Source organism: Parambassis ranga, chromosome 24 (assembly GCF_900634625.1).
Source record: "Parambassis ranga chromosome 24, fParRan2.1, whole genome shotgun sequence".
Taxonomy (NCBI): domain Eukaryota; kingdom Metazoa; phylum Chordata; class Actinopteri; family Ambassidae; genus Parambassis; species Parambassis ranga.
The window spans coordinates 16,621,535-16,637,007 of record NC_041043.1 but is presented as its reverse complement, the minus strand read 5'-3'; the positions used below and the strand labels follow the sequence as shown (position 1 = coordinate 16,637,007).

Sequence of the window (15,473 nt, the reverse complement as noted above, 5' to 3'; positions counted from 1 at the left end):
ACCAGTGAGCACAGGAACCTAAAAACTGAGCTAATGTAAACACAGCAGCTACCACAGCAAGCCTTATTGCACAGAGGAAACGCCACCCACTGTCTGTTGTTTCTTGGCCACCGAGTGTCCTGAGGGTGCGATAAACGTCTCACTCTTCCTGGTTCTATATAAAATATATTGACTCCAGAATCCAAAGTGAATATTCTGAACTCAGCCTATTGTCTTTGTTCAGTAACTGGTCACATTAAGCCACTTCATGTTGTATACTGTAATAATGTAACAACCACAGCTAACATCTGTTAGCCTGATGCTATTCCCCATGACTGGTGGTCACCATGGTGATCCTGGATTATGGCAGAGAAAACAGTGATTATAGATGACACCACACAACATAATGAAAAGAACCTTGACATTCAAACTTTCCAGCCTTTGTGTCGGACTCCTCCGTAGATGCATTTCTTCATTTATCAAACATGTTGCAGTCGTAAAAAGATGAGGTTCTGATGGAGGAAAATGGAGAGACCACCCACCCTGCTGCTGCTGAAACATGGCCCGCTGGGGCCCGTTACACTGTTTCCACAGGTCGCTCATGTCCGACTTTGTGTAAAATTTGTGACCGGGGGGAACACTGTGTGTGTGTGTGTGTGTGTGTGCAGCTGGAGGAAGAAGACATCTGCTGCATACAAGGAAAACAGGGTTAATATTTAAAGTGAGCATCCTTATATTGAATCTGTGAGTGCAGCAGAGGGTCGTTAATCTCCTCTCAGATGAGTTACTGCAGCTCAGGGATGCTCGGGTGTTTCAGAGAGAAGGGGGAGCCATTGCTCATGGAAAATATCTAACCACGCAAAGATATGGTCCCACCGAGGATAGTCTGACATGTGCAACCATGTGTCCTGAGCTGGTGTTCATGGGAGAAAGGATGCTGCTGTAAAAACAGCGACCTAAATTCTCTGAAACTGACTTTACAGTGCAGGCTGTGTCTGTTTGGTCTGGGTTTAAATATATATTGATAATGTCTGAACTCTGCTGAGCCAAGCCCTAGTAATTGCCTCAGTAGCAGCGGAGGTGGTGGTCCTCTGGGAGCCCTGCATCCAGAGGTGGAGGAAGACGCACGGTGACAGACGGGAGACCTCTCTGCCCTCTGTTTTGTCTGCGGTCATCTTTGTGTACATTCACGGCGGACCGGTCGATCCGCATTTGACGTCAGAGGGCGGGGGTGGCGGTTTTAGGACTCCGGTGCTGGCGTAACAGAGATCAAAGAGCTGGCTGCTGGCTGAGCTGCTGTACACAACAGGCAGAAGTAATAACACACATGGGTGGAACGGACTTCATGACATCATGGTGGAATAATGGAGTTACTTTTTCTTCATAGCTGCAAAAACAATAGTCTCTTAAAGAGGAGAGCAGAGGGGAGTTCTGAGGCAGGTTCATCTGAATTCAGGTTCATGACTGTACAGCTCATCAGCTAGGAACAATACAAGATGTTTAACTAGTCAATTTAAAATCATTTTTACCATAAATAAGGCAAAACAAAAAGTATTGTGCACCTTCATGAAGTACGTTAAGCACTGAGACGAATCAGGTCCACTTAAAAAATCATCCTGAAATAGACGGTAGAGAATGTACGTGTTGTTTTTGTTGCTTTTGTTGCTTTTGTTCATCAGTGTGCTGTGCAGTTCGATCTGGGAGCGCAGTGGTTTAAAACAGCCTAAAATACACAACACAAATAAACTCTCGTTGCCACAACTATTTGGAAACAGTAAAATTATTACCCAAACTTTCCGTTGTAAACCTCTGAGTCTGCAGTCGACCTCTGGTTCAGCTCTGACCTGCAGCTTACTTTCAGGTTTACCTCCAGTCAGAGTGGCTCAGCTTGACTCACAGGCTGGAGGAGAAACAATCAAAAACCAGTGCCTGAGTTTAGCTCGTCTGCTTTTTATGTGTAAATTGCGTCATGCATGAAGAGTAAGAACTTCAGAAAGAGAGACATTCAAAGTACTTAAATGTAAGTACTGTTGTTTAAACATCAGGAGGTCACCTGTGAGGTTACTGGTAGTTTAAATGGAATGAGCGATAGGTGTACAGTGGGAGGATAGCCTGCAGAGTGCTGCCATCTAGTGTCAAAACACACACACATATGTCAAAGAAGTACCACTGGAATACACAGTTGTCACAAACGTATTGGTCCTTCAAGAGCATTATTGGGTTATACACAAAATATATGTGATGTTTGAGGGTTTAAAGTTTTTTTTTTATTTCAAACCATTTCTGTCAGTACAAACCAAAATGTAGCCACTTGTACACTTGGAGATCTCCGGCAGCTTTTAGAAAGCAGATTGCATAATTGACTGGAGCTCGACTTCACTCATAGAAAAACAGAGTGTTTGTGCTTCTATCTGATGTTTCTTGAACGGAGCTTGTAGGGAAATTTCTGGACTCGGCCTGAGTCATGCTGCACAGTCCACAGGGTGACACCACCCACTCTGTTTTTCTTGGCCAACAATGGTGCAAAGGGTGCAATATGCTTCTCGTCCCGTCTGGTGCTTTTTGATATGTCGACTCCAGAAAGTTCTGAAGTAACTGAGAGGTGGATTCTTTTCTCTGTGCAGATACTGAAGTCACAGAAAGTCTTAAGAAAGCTTGTAATGATTGACTTTAGTTCTTGACTGCTACTTTTAGAAAATATTTTTACCTATTAAGCATCCAAATTTTGTCTCATTTTCTTACAAATAAATGCTGTTTTCTTTCTTCATTTTGATGAACCCTGGGAGCAGATTTGTGCTGTTGACAGTTCTCATTCAGAGAATCTTAAAGCGAAGTAGCTGTAGCCTGTTGGATGTGCTCCATCACCCACTAACCCTCAGTTAGAGCATACCTTTTTTTTCAAGAAAAAAAACTTAAAAAAACTTACGTTATTTTTGTTCATTATCCTTTAGGTAGTTAGCAATTTTTATCACAATACAATGCAAAAACATGGTGTTCAGATGCTCTGTGTATTAAAGTATACTGGACTGAGCCCAGACAACATGCTACATATGCTCCCATACAGGTAACGAGAGGCTGTGGTCTGTAGCTAGGTGGTTAGCATCTTTTTGGCATCATGTCAGGGTCTTATTTCTTCAAACATTTGTTAATTGCAGATCATTTTTGAGTCTTTCAAACTGGCCGTGTAATTATGTGTCTATCAGTCTTGAACTTTGCTGAGTGTTTTCCAGTCTTTGGATCCTGAATAGAGCTGTAATGGTGCCTCAGATGAAAATTGTGCCAGTGCTGCTGATGTCAGCCTCCAGTTTTTATGTTTAGTTTGTCGGTATTGCACATATGGTCACAGCAGCTTTGCGTGGCGAGCGGTGCCGAGGCTGCCGGCTTTACAGAAGCTTTACTCTCTCTGGCAGAAAATGACTCTCAGGCTTTCGAACATTAAGGCTCGATTTGGAAGTCTGACACAGCAGCTGGTCGTCATAACGAGCCATCTCACCCGCCATCACTTCTCAGGGTTATCGACTTAAAGGGATTTCTCTCCCAGATTCCCATTTGGAACTCAGACAGAAGCACCGTGCTGCTGAATGCAGAATGAGACCGCAGGAAGCCCTGATGATGATGAGACCGGATTCAAATAATTTCCTTTTAATTTTTCAAAAAGCTACCAACAGCACTGGCTCATGGTGCTCTTAAGGCCACTCTGGCTGCGGCGTTCATTCTTTTCCAGTCTTCTTCCACTCAGTTCAGCTCCTCATAAGAACAGCCAGCCGTCTAAGTGGATGATGTTTTTTTCTTTCAGTAATGAACATCTGCATTAGTTTTCTCATTTACTCTAAAAATTTGTCCTCTACAATTTGTACCTGATTTTTGAGGTCTTATGCGTTTAAGAAAATCAGGCAGCCCCCTGCAGTGTTCAGTCAAACTGTGCTTCTGTATTTTGACCTATAGATGGAGCCACTAGTCTGCTCCTGACTCCACAGGTTTTTGTAAATGAGGATAAAATCTGATGCTACTCTAGAGGGAGAATCAAAATCAAATTCAATTCAATTTTAGCTATAAAATGATCTGATCCAGATTCCTCTAGAAGTTAATTTGTTAAGTATGTTTTGGTTTTTCTCTCCTTCTGTCCTCTGAACATAAGTAATATTTATTGTGTAAGCATTTATTTGTGCGATAAGACAGTTATCAGCCTGTATATGTGGTTTATGGTTCTCTGTACAATGAGGTTAAAATAATAAATTGTGGCTTCTCATACAAGTTGGAGGCAAAAGGAAAATAAAGCGATAAATTCATCACAAGGAGGGTGGCTGGACAGACCCATGGACTCTGAGACGGATTCTGTTTGTGTGTACAGGCTGGTTTTTCTGATGGGTGCAAATATACGACCAGACTCTGTCAGTGAATGCAGCTTATTCACAATTTAGGGGGTGAGATTTGTTAGTTAGAAAACTTGCATGCTATTGTGTATTTAGGACAAATAAATGTTTGCTGCTCTTTGAGGAGCCAAACTTATGGATGAATTTAATATTTAACCCCAGAGGATGCAGCTTTGTCGTGTGTGCTCTTTGACTCTTTCAGGATTCTGATAGCTCCCTGAGTGTGTTTGCAGCCTCCTTAACAAAGAGCCTCTAATCTGTTGATAGCATAGAGCACCAGATGTGTTTATTGCTTTGCTGTGTGCTTTACACTGAATGACCTGCTTGTCGGTTTTAAGTGGAGGTCAGAAACATGGCAGCAGGGAGTTCAGCGGCGTGGTTAGCATGAGATCTTTATCTACTTGATTGTGGGAGATTTGATTGCAATACAGTTCAATCAGTACATCAATACAGTTCAGAATGTCAATTAGTGCATCTTTAAGGGTTAAATTGTCCTCACCTTCTGAACAATTTGTCCCAAAATAAAGCCAAATTCATACCATAGATGTGGGTTCTGTTTACCAGATGTAACTAATAGATATTTTCTTTTAACCTGCAGATTTTAGTCATTAATACGAACCTTAATATTTCTTAATATGTAAGAAAAATGTACTTAATTTCTGGTTACATTTACAGTTATTGGATTAAATAACTGTCTGTTTTAGTGTGACTTAATCACAACATTTTTTTTTAACTGGGCTCATTTGACCAGCTAGATATGAGGATATCTTACCGTTTCTGCTTTTGTCTGCATCATCATTTTATTGTTTCCAGATCTATTTTGTTCAAGTATGCTAATAAGATTCTAGGTTCAATATAAAACCTGATCAATGGCAGGAGGAAGAAGGAAGAGAACAGCACACAAACTTCATGTTGGCTCTGAGACGGAGAAAAAAACAAAGAACACAGCAGTGATTTATAAAAATTCTGTTTTAATGGAAAAGAGACTAAATCGTTAAAAAAAACAAAAAACAGTTTCAGTAAATTTTTTTTAATAATTATTATTTTATTTGTAACGCACTTTACATATATAATACACATTTTCTTTGACTGACATTGCCTAAAATGTGTTCTGTGTGATGTTCGGTTTTTCATGTTTCTCATTCAGTGTTGTTAAGTGTAGTAACAAGAAAAGTATGGCTTTGACCAAAAAAAAAAAAAGAGCAGCCCTACAAATGATATTGATGTTTAGTGAAAAGAAGGAAATGGCCGCCCGCAGTGAAACACAGAGCTGCAGTGGGGCTCCTTGTGCTCTTTTGCCAGCCACGCTCGGTTCCCCATGTACCTGCTGGTCTCTGGGGCAAACACACAACTAAAATAATCTTCAGACATAATCCTAAAAAACTGCTCATTAAGACAAATCAAAACATCCACAATTTTACTTTGACATTATTTAAAACTATAAATAAAAGGCTAAAACAGAGCTGGACTTCTCCTGCTGCCCAGTGTTTGTGCACCTTGTGTATCGAGAAAGCTTTAATAATCTCCCATAAAACATTTCAGGGAGCGTTTGGAGATGGGTGGCCCACCCCTTTGGCTTAAAGCAATTAATTCAGCTTTCTGACATCAAACTCTCGGCTCAGTGTGACAGCTTGGAGCTCAAATAAAAAAATAAAAAAGGCAAGTTCTCCTGGGAACAGAGTAAAGATGGCAGGCTCCTTTCGGCACTGTTTGCTCAGTGGCTCTGAGAGCAATCTTCCCCCCAGCCTGAATGAAATGCGAGGACACAAACAATGTGCCGGCAGAGAGAAAGGGCCGGCGGGGAATGAACAGTTTGGAGTATTTGCTCAGTGGAGGAGCCGCCACAAAGGCAGAGCCACGGCGTTCCCATGAATCAAGGCGCCGTCTCAGGCACCTTTTGTTGTGGCGGCTCTGAGTCGCCAGCTATTAAACAACACTACGTATAACTGGTTTCATGTCATTTAGAGCCCTTTCTCTGTAAAACTGTACCATCAGGTGACCTGCTCTCGCTTGTTTTATTTGGCTGGATGGCGTTCGGGTGGTTGGCTGACTTCACAGCTGCACGTGGCACCACATTTCAACTTTAAGACGGCTAAATATTCAGTGCTCATCAAGTGTCTCCACACTTCAGATGTGAGAGAATGAAGATGACGCTCAGGCCAATAACTCTGACGTTTAGCTGTAGTTGACCGTTGCCCTGCCAATTTTTATCCCCCTGGACCTGGAGCTCCCTGGGTGGCCAGGCTGAAGGTCTGAAAGGCACCCAGACTGACGCTTAAGCTCTTTTTCGCCTTAAGAAAGCGTCATTGTACATCTCCATGAATGCCAAACTGCTGTTTATCTAAGATGGACCCGTTTTTTTTGAGAAGTATCTGCGGCTCAAAGACGTCCCACCAGCAAGACACCACAGACTCTCTGTTCTCATCACCTCCACATCAGAGCAGGAGGCTGTTTTCATTCTGAGATCAAAGATGAGAAATAATTATTTATTTAAAGCAGCAGAAAGTAAATCTCAATCTTAATCAAAACTTCATCATCCGGCTAAAACTACCTCACGTGAGATTCGTTCACATGCCTATATCTCTGCAGTTTATGTTTGTTTTATAGTTAGAGACTGCAGACCACACATTGATTATCAGGAATACTCGACACAGCGGCGAAATATCTGGCAATGATACTGATTTTAAAATCAAAATTAGAAGAACGTGATGAACAGTCTGTTCTTCAGAGATACCAGACTGCAACATGTGACTGTGATTGACTAAACACAACTGAGAATTTGACACAGCGACAGAAACTGAATGGGATGATGGGAGGTGGTGGGTAAAGGTAGGGCCCTACTAGCCGTATGTGTGGGAGTTTTTCATTGAATAGTATGACAACATCTGAATCAGGTACCATTTCTACGATGATGTTAGTCCAAATAAACCTAAATGTTCAGCACTGGAACAGCTCAGTCACAGGGAGACCATTGGTTCTTATTGCTGTTCTTAGGTCAGATCTAGCTCAGCACTGCCCCCTTAGAGCCTTGGAGAACTCAGTATGTGGTATTTGTAACACAGTCAAGGGCCTTCATGCACAACGCATCAAATCACAGTCAACACCAAAGCTTCTGGTTTTTGACCCGTGGCCTTGTGTTGCCCCTGAAGCCAACATGAAACCCTGCAGATCCTTGATGCACCATACTGAGCCGCCGAACAAAGCACAGCAGAGATGATGATTAACTGTATTAAAAACCTGCTGCCTTTGTAGACAGCCGCAGCCTTCGGTTATCTGGCTGCTTTCGGCCGTGCTGTATGCAAGGGTAAAGCTGCTGGGCAAACACAGGTGCCTGGAAAGTCAGGGATGACACTGCAACACATAACAACCCACAGCAGCACTCTGAAGACTAATCATTGATTTACATTAGACTGTTGGCTTGACATTTATGAACTAAGCTTCAGTTTTATTATCACATTCATATCTTATATTAGTCTTTGTCAAAAGTTTAGTCTTTATGTCACTTTCTGTCATCAATACCCTGCTAAACATAACAAGTTATTGTAATACAGAGAATTTTGTGGCAGATTAGTTGTATTTAATGAAATGTGTGGGACAACATTAAACCCATTAACTGCTAACTGCATTAGTGCTGCTAAATGCCGTGCTGACACTGACAGTGCTAATATACTAACCTGTGTGTAACATGCAGTTACCTTGTGAGGTAGCTGGATTTTGTAAGATTTGTAAGGTCACAATGTCCATCACCATCTACACTGACAACTATAGGCATGTTTTAGCTGCAGCCATTAACTGACTGGCTAGCTATGATCATGGTTGTCGCCCATGAGGGATTTGTTTTTTAAGTACCTGCCTCTTCCAAACAGATTTAAGGACAGTTTAGAAAAATACCTAATAACTGTCACTTCCTAAGGGTTAGGGTTAGGGTTAGACACCATCATGTGACCTCCAGCTGACCTCCAGCAGCACAGCATCATGTCTCCCCATCCCAGACATAAAAGAACGGTCCCCACCCTTTTTTAGGAGAACCATGTCTGCTGGGTTTTTTTTTTACCCCATCAGTTGTGATGTTCTTTCTCTGGTTAGTGTGTTCTGGAAAACAGTCGCCGGCCTGATAAAGCTGAGCGCAAATATGAGGGAGATGTGGAGGTTTGCTCAGAGTACACAGCACAGCAGCAGGAGAGGGAGCCGAGGTCCGAGAGACAAACGCACAAAATCAGAATGAATCTGGTCAAATCAACACAGACTGTGGAAAATTACACACAGAGCTACAACACTGACTACAAGTCATCACTTTTTCCAGCTCACCATTAACTCACAGTGGCCTCAAAGTGGCCGAAAGCAAATGTATGAAAGGGGGAAAGACACACATTTATTGGCAAAACCTTCAAAAAAGGGTGAACTTTCTTTACATTTGTTATAGAATGAAAATACTTATCGAATGTTTTTGGTGCACTAAGGCCTATTGCAAAACATTGTGGACATCTTTAGAACAGTGATGTTGATGGAAACATGCTTAGAGAGGGGGTTCATTTTCTCATTTTGCCAGTGAGAGGCTGAGTGGACTGATCATAGATGCATGTCTTTGTTGCGCTGTTTCATTTCTGGAATGGTGCACATCATGATTGCCCGGGGCGATATGGACCATACCTCGATATCTTCTCTATAAACTATATTTTTTCTGTAAGTTAACAACAAAAAGAGTTCCAAGTCGGCTGGTTAGGTCCCCAGTCTTTCAACAAAACCTTCTGTCAATGGGATTTGCCAATAAATAACAGTATTTCCCATTAATTATATTACTACTAAATAGTATTTTAAAACTGCAGAAGAATTAGAGGAGCCATTAACTGTGTAGGATGCAAGCACACACTTGTACACCCGTACACCAGCTGCACATTTCTCCACACAGTTTGCACGTGATTCTTCTCATTATATCCGTATATCCTCTGCGTCCACCTCCACAGCTCTGATTGTTTGAGTTTTAGGCTGCATGTGTGCCGTCTCATCTCTTTGTATGCAAATAAACACAAACCCTTTCCTGCATACAGGTGCACTTTAACGTCATTAACCTGCTACAAATAACAGAGAAATCTCTGTGCTGTAAACGCTTATGAGAAAATATGTTGATATATGTTCAAAGCTGGGCATATCATCCAGCCCCAACATCAGGCTACAGAGAAGAGGGTTCCAAAGGGAACTTTGATTTTTGGATATGTATGGATGTCGGCGATGAGAAATGCTGTTAGGAAAAGTAATATTTATTTTGTGTGACGCCTTGGAGTGAACTGAGGGAAAAGGTATTAAAATAGGTTAAAATTCACAACAAGCCCTGGGAAAAGACAGTGAAGGTGTATTTCTGTTCCTACGCAGTTTCATTAAGTTCTTATATTTCAAACATGGTGACTGAAACTGAAAAATATTAGTTCAACAGTTAATTGGAGACATTGGAGAGGGTGGTGTGGAGGCTACATTTTTACTATGCCATTGTTTCTGTGGACCGTAGAGAACCTCTGATGTAGTTCTCGTCATAGTGCTAGTGCAACGTGTGCTACCATTTCTGGGGGCACAAGCTAGTCAGGCTATGGTGTGGATTCAAGACCAAAGAATAAATCAGGGTGTCGGTTTTGTGAGAGGAAGCAGATATGACTCTGGGGTGTGCTGTTTTTCTAAGAGCATATGCGTGTGTCCAGTATTTAGATATTTCAGACTGCAAGTCGCAGTGCATCTTAAACCTGGCTGAGGGAGAAAATCAGGTAACACAAATATGACCGTCGAGTTTTCCAATGTTCAGACTCGCCAGAAAAAAAGGAGAATATTTGGTGCAAAGCAAAGAATAAATGTATTATATGTAGATCTATAGTGATAATATACGAGTCACTGTGCCTGTAAATGTTAATAACAAAGCTATTTTTGAACATTAGCTTCATATTTGTCAACATGAGATGTGAGAAGTGCCTCTGCTTGTCTTCAAGCGAGCGTTTGTACAGGAATAATTGTGCATACAAACCTTAGGACATCCCTCATATGTATGCATGTGTGTGTGTATGTGTGGTAAACGCTCCTTGTCCAAACACAGCATCGCTGGCTAAGCTCTGACCTCGAAGCGCTCGGCATGCAGCTTTCCCATTATTCCTGGTCAGAAAAAGGTCATTATTATTCATAAAGCGCTGATTGCTTTTCTTAAGCAAACAGAGATGCTGAGCAGCGCTGAGTCCTGAGAAAGCGCTCATCACACCTCAGCGCCAGTCTGGACCTTTGTTTATGAAACCAGTTTCAGTGTCAGTTTCCCCCTTAGATGTCCACATTGGTTACATCTCTGTGGACAGACAGACAGTATCCCTGCATGATTACTCTTAGAGAAGTATTCAAAATAAGCATTTGTTAAATCTTGTCTAGCTCGGTGAGTGGAAATTGATCCCATGACTGCAATATTGCACAAAATTTTGTGTGGGCATCGATTATTCGGGATTTTCCCCTATAGCACCATGAAGTTGCCTAAAGAGGTCCCAGACACCTTTGCCACTGTTAGCAGCCATGACATTTCTGCAGTAATTCACAAATAATTACCACAACCAGTATTTTTACAGCCTAACTCTAGAAAGCAAAACGAGGCCTTCGAGCTGTGATTGGATGATGTGTCAGATGCCATCAGCCAGTATGTCTCCAGGGTTCCATTTTTGCCAGAAACTATGTGAGATAAACCATTGAAACAATGTGTAGTTACTGCATGTTCAGATTTGTGTGTTTTATATCTATGTCATGGCATCATATCATGTTGATCTCTCCTGATGAACCGTGGTTCTTCCTGCGTCACCCTCAGTTTCACTCAGACATTCGTCTTACTCTTAATTTGTGTTTTTTTAAAAAACATTTGAGTCCTGTTTATGTACCTGCACCAAAGGCCGAGGCAGAGTTCTTGTATGTGAAGTTTGTTTCTGATTCTGATTCTTATTCTCAGGCTCCGTCTCTTTCCCTGTAGCAGGAGTTAGGACTCTGCCGGAGCCTCCACCTCATATTCAGATTATTCATTAAAGATGACCTTTGTGTTGTGCTGCTTGTCAGCCAGAAGAACCAGGCTCAGTTCTTGTCAGGGGCCATTGACATTTTTGCACTGTTTTTTTTTTCAATTTGTCTCACTGTTCGTTTGTTGTTTATTGTACATTTATTAGAACAAGTTTAGTCAGTTAGTGGTCAGTGGTCTTGTAATAGTTCATCTGGTTGCTGTTTAGCTGCTGAACATTTGGAGAGTTGTAGTTGTGTTTTTGTGTGAAATTATGAACAGCTGATTGTGAAATTGTTTGCAAAAATACATCACAATCACACGGCCTTGCTAGAAAAACCAGAGTCCTTTGTTAGGCTATACCTTTCCCTGTAACACTGAAATCAGATCGATTTATTTGTTAGCTTTTTTCTAACTGTTAGCATCTTCCAGCAGGTCCATCACCTTTCGAAGTCCCTGGAGACATTTCCTGTGTGATGAGAGTATGAGCCTGTAAATTACATTTTAGAGCCTCCATGCAGAACAAGGATGGTTTTCCTGAGTGTGACAGCTGCCCTGTCAGGTCTGTTATCATCTAATGAGCTTAAAGAGCCAGAATCACCTGCTTATCTGTGTGACCCCTGATTGGACTAAACACTGGCTGGTTATTGGATAATTATGACCTCTCAATAAACCCTTCAAAAACAACACTATATCATGTTTTGGTATGAAGACTTTATGTGATGCAGGAACACACACACACACACACACACACACACAGGACTGATGGATGTGGAAAACACCTCAACATGTTCACAGAGTCTGCTGCGTTCAGGAGTTCATTAAGGGCCTGCTGTACACGCAGTGGTAGTAGTTGGTGTCGGTGTGCGCCGGATCCAGGCCGGTCTTGGCTGCAGCCAGAGCCCCAGACACCGGGCAGCCGTAGCCTCCGTACTGCACCACGGGCTCCAGTTTGTGGTGCTGCGGCTCGGACATGAGGTTATTGATGGAGAACGGGTGGTTGAAGGCGTAGAGGGGTTGGTGCGGGTGGTGGGGGTGATAGTGGTCCGGTTTCAGGTGCGCGGGCTCGTGCAGAAGCAGCGCGTGGTGGTGTGAGAGTAGGTGCTGTGAGTGCGCGACAGGGGAAGGCACGCGCGCGGGGCTAGAGGACAGCGGGTCGACCCGGTGGGGTTTCAGGTCGACCCCCTTCAGGTCAGAGGACGGAGGGGAGGGGGAGGAAGAGTGCGGGGAGTCCGGACCAGAGCTGCTGCTGCTGCCGGTGACCGAGCCTCCCTCAGAGCCCGGCTTCCCCGCCGCCTCCTTGGCACCAGTACCGGGATTTTTGCCGCACTTGAAGCGCTTCTGCCGCCGCAGGTAGCAGCCGTTCTCAAACATGTTCCCGGAGTCCGGGTGGAGCGCCCAGAAGGAGCCCTTCCCCGGTTTGTCCGGGGAGCGCGGCATCTTGATGAAGCAGTCGTTGAAGGAGAGCGAGTGGCGGATGGAGTTCTGCCACCGCTGCTGGTTCTGCCGGTAAAACGGGAACAGGTCCATGATCCACTGGTAGATCTCGTTTAACGTCAGCATCTTGCTGGCGGACTGCTGGATGGCCATGGTGATCAGGGAGATGTACGAGTACGGCGGCTTGGCGTGCGTGTAGCTCCGCCGGTACGGTTTGGCCTCCCTGGACCTGATGCCGCAGCCCTGCCCGTACACCGGGCTCATCACCGGCACGTTTCCGTACGGCGGCGGGCTGATGGGACTCATGTTCGGCGGCAGCCCGGCTGCGCCTAGGCCCCCCATCCCGGCTCCAGGCTGCACCGCGGCCCCGGAGCTCTGTGACAACGAGGAGCCGTTGAGCCCGACCGGGTTCATGTAATGCGTGTTCATGTGGCCGGTGCTGGTCATGCCAGGCGCGGTCATGTAGCTGGTCATGGAGTTTCCCGCTGCGGAGTAACACTGCAACACAGAATAAAAATGATTCACTTAAACTGATGTTCAGGCGAGACTGAGGACATTATTATTATTATTATTATTATTATTATTATTATTATTATTATTATTATTATTATTATTATTATCCACTGAACATTTTCAATTCTTCCAGAGCTTCAGTCCATCATGTGTTTTTATTTCATATTATTTTTCATGATGTTATTTTAAGAGGCCCAGTGAACACTGAGACAGCCAGTCTTGGCCGCAGGAGCCATGAAGTAGGCCTACATTTGGTATTTAATGAATACATTCAGATATTTAAGTGTTTCCTACAGTTACATCGCGGTTTAAATGTTGTTTGATCGCCCTGGACATTTATCTACAACTAGGCTAAATGTGACTGTTTAATTCGATTTTTTTAAATAATATTTTGATCATAGATAAAATTAAATGTTTACAAAAAATACTGGCCATTGAAAATGTTTATTTTTCATTTAATTTCATGTATAATTTAAATCAAATCAAATGTGTTAATGTTTTGAAATAGTTGGGCTGTTTTTATGTTGTTATACAGGTCTGCAGAGCTCTCCACTGTTTACTTTACTCTCCAATGAAAATATATCTATAAAATACTCATTTGAAAACACCTCAGCCTTAAATTAAATTAGAAATTCTATTTAATTTAAAACAATAAATTAGTATTAAACATGATGTAGCTGGTTCTTGGATTTCCTGCAGAAATAATCCTGGAGCTTCACTTTCATTAAATGACTCTACAGGAAATACAGGTCACGTGAAATGCAGGTAAAACTATTAATGTTAATTAAGATGTGTTAATGTCTGATCGATATCTTAAACGTCCTCACTAACGATCAGCCTGATAAGGAGCGGAGCTCCGCCCGGATGAAGCCGCTGCCGGCGCACACACCTCGGTCTCTCCGTAGTAGTAGCTGCCGCTCCAGTCCGGATGTTCGTGTCCCTCCATCTTAACGGCGCTCAGCATCCTGCACGGAAAGCCCGCGTGTCCTCAGCCGGGGGATCCTGGCTGGTTTCTGTGGTTCTCACACCGGAGATGGGACCGTGAGGACCGGAGGACGGTTCCTGCTCACTGAGCGTCTCTGGCACCTGCGCTCGCGCTGCTGCAAAGCTGCTGTCCAATCAGCTGCGAGCGTCACAGGGCCGGATTAACATCACAGGGGGCCCAAAGGAAAACTGTGGCGGGGGCTCCGACATGTCCGTTTACCACAGTACACAGAAACACATCAAACTTTGGACACGATAAATCTGAATATTTGACACCTCTCTTTGACGTACATTTAAGAATTCAGCTGATCATAGAGAAAAAAACACACACGTCTTTGTCTTTGTATTGATCAATAAAACTTTATTTGTAGGCTGCAGCACACTGGTGAGACAGAGCAGGTGTGGACTGAAATAAAACATGATGCAGATCTAATCACAGTAGTTTAAACATTGAATAAATGCAGCAGGTCCAGACTTCTGTGTATTTAAACAATCCTCATAATATCGGTCTGTCTCTTTAAGCCTGGATATCAGGGGCAGTTTGTGATACAAGAAAATGATCTAATTGAAAGTGATTAGAGCTGATCAGTCCCATCCACCTCTGGATTTAAAAGCTTAAAGGTTAAACACTGCTTCCACAGAAAGCTTCATCACCAAAGGAAACTTCAAGCTTGTTTGGAGTTTGGATGAAGAGTTGTGAGGTTTAACTCGTACAAAAAGCGCCGCTGCTGCAGCTGCTGCTGTTTATGAGGGCCGCCAGTGATCAGCTCAGGAATGTCACACAGAGGCTGAGACAGACAGGAGGACCGGGTCCATTCTGGACCTCAAGCCTTTTAATGTGTCACAATTTCTTTTCTGTTCTGCTATTTTATGGATGTACATGCATCCATGACTATATGTTTAAAGAATAAAAAAATAAGCGAATGATTTCTGAGGAGCTGCAGAGGCAAAACATTCATATCCTGTCATAAACTACTTTGACTACTACAGTTAAAGAATTAACACTGTGTGTTTGAGGCTGTTGAAGAGGAAACAATGATCACAAACAGGACGGGTCGAGCATCACCTCCTCCTCCTCCTCCACAGCTGCAGTGGTTACTGTTTGTACTCTGACAGTGTGTGTTTACCTGGTGGTGAATCTTGAAGGACAGAACAGGAGAAGCTGGACCACCATGCTCTCTGCACAC

At 43.1% G+C, this 15,473-nt stretch overlaps 1 protein-coding gene across 1 annotated transcript; it reads right to left on the bottom strand.

Moving 5' to 3' along the window:
- Window positions 1-12,162: 12,162 nt before the first annotated feature.
- LOC114428266 (hepatocyte nuclear factor 3-beta-like) lies at window positions 12,163-14,359 on the bottom strand. The gene is made up of 2 exons (XM_028396543.1): window positions 14,192-14,359; window positions 12,163-13,287 (listed from the first exon to the last, which is right to left on the bottom strand). Exons 1-2 carry the CDS (start codon window positions 14,264-14,266, stop codon window positions 12,163-12,165), a joined length of 1,200 nt encoding a protein of 399 aa, XP_028252344.1. The 5' UTR covers window positions 14,267-14,359.
- Between the last annotated feature and the right edge of the window lie 1,114 nt (window positions 14,360-15,473).

Coding starts and splice junctions, on each gene's coding strand:
- LOC114428266 (XM_028396543.1), bottom strand. CDS start 14,266: ATGCTGAGCGCCGTTAAGATGGAGGGACACGAACATCCGGACTGGAGC. Junction 13,288..14,191: donor ACTACTACGGAGAGACCGAG/GTGTGTGCGCCG, acceptor TCTGTGTTGCAG/TGTTACTCCGCAGCGGGAAA.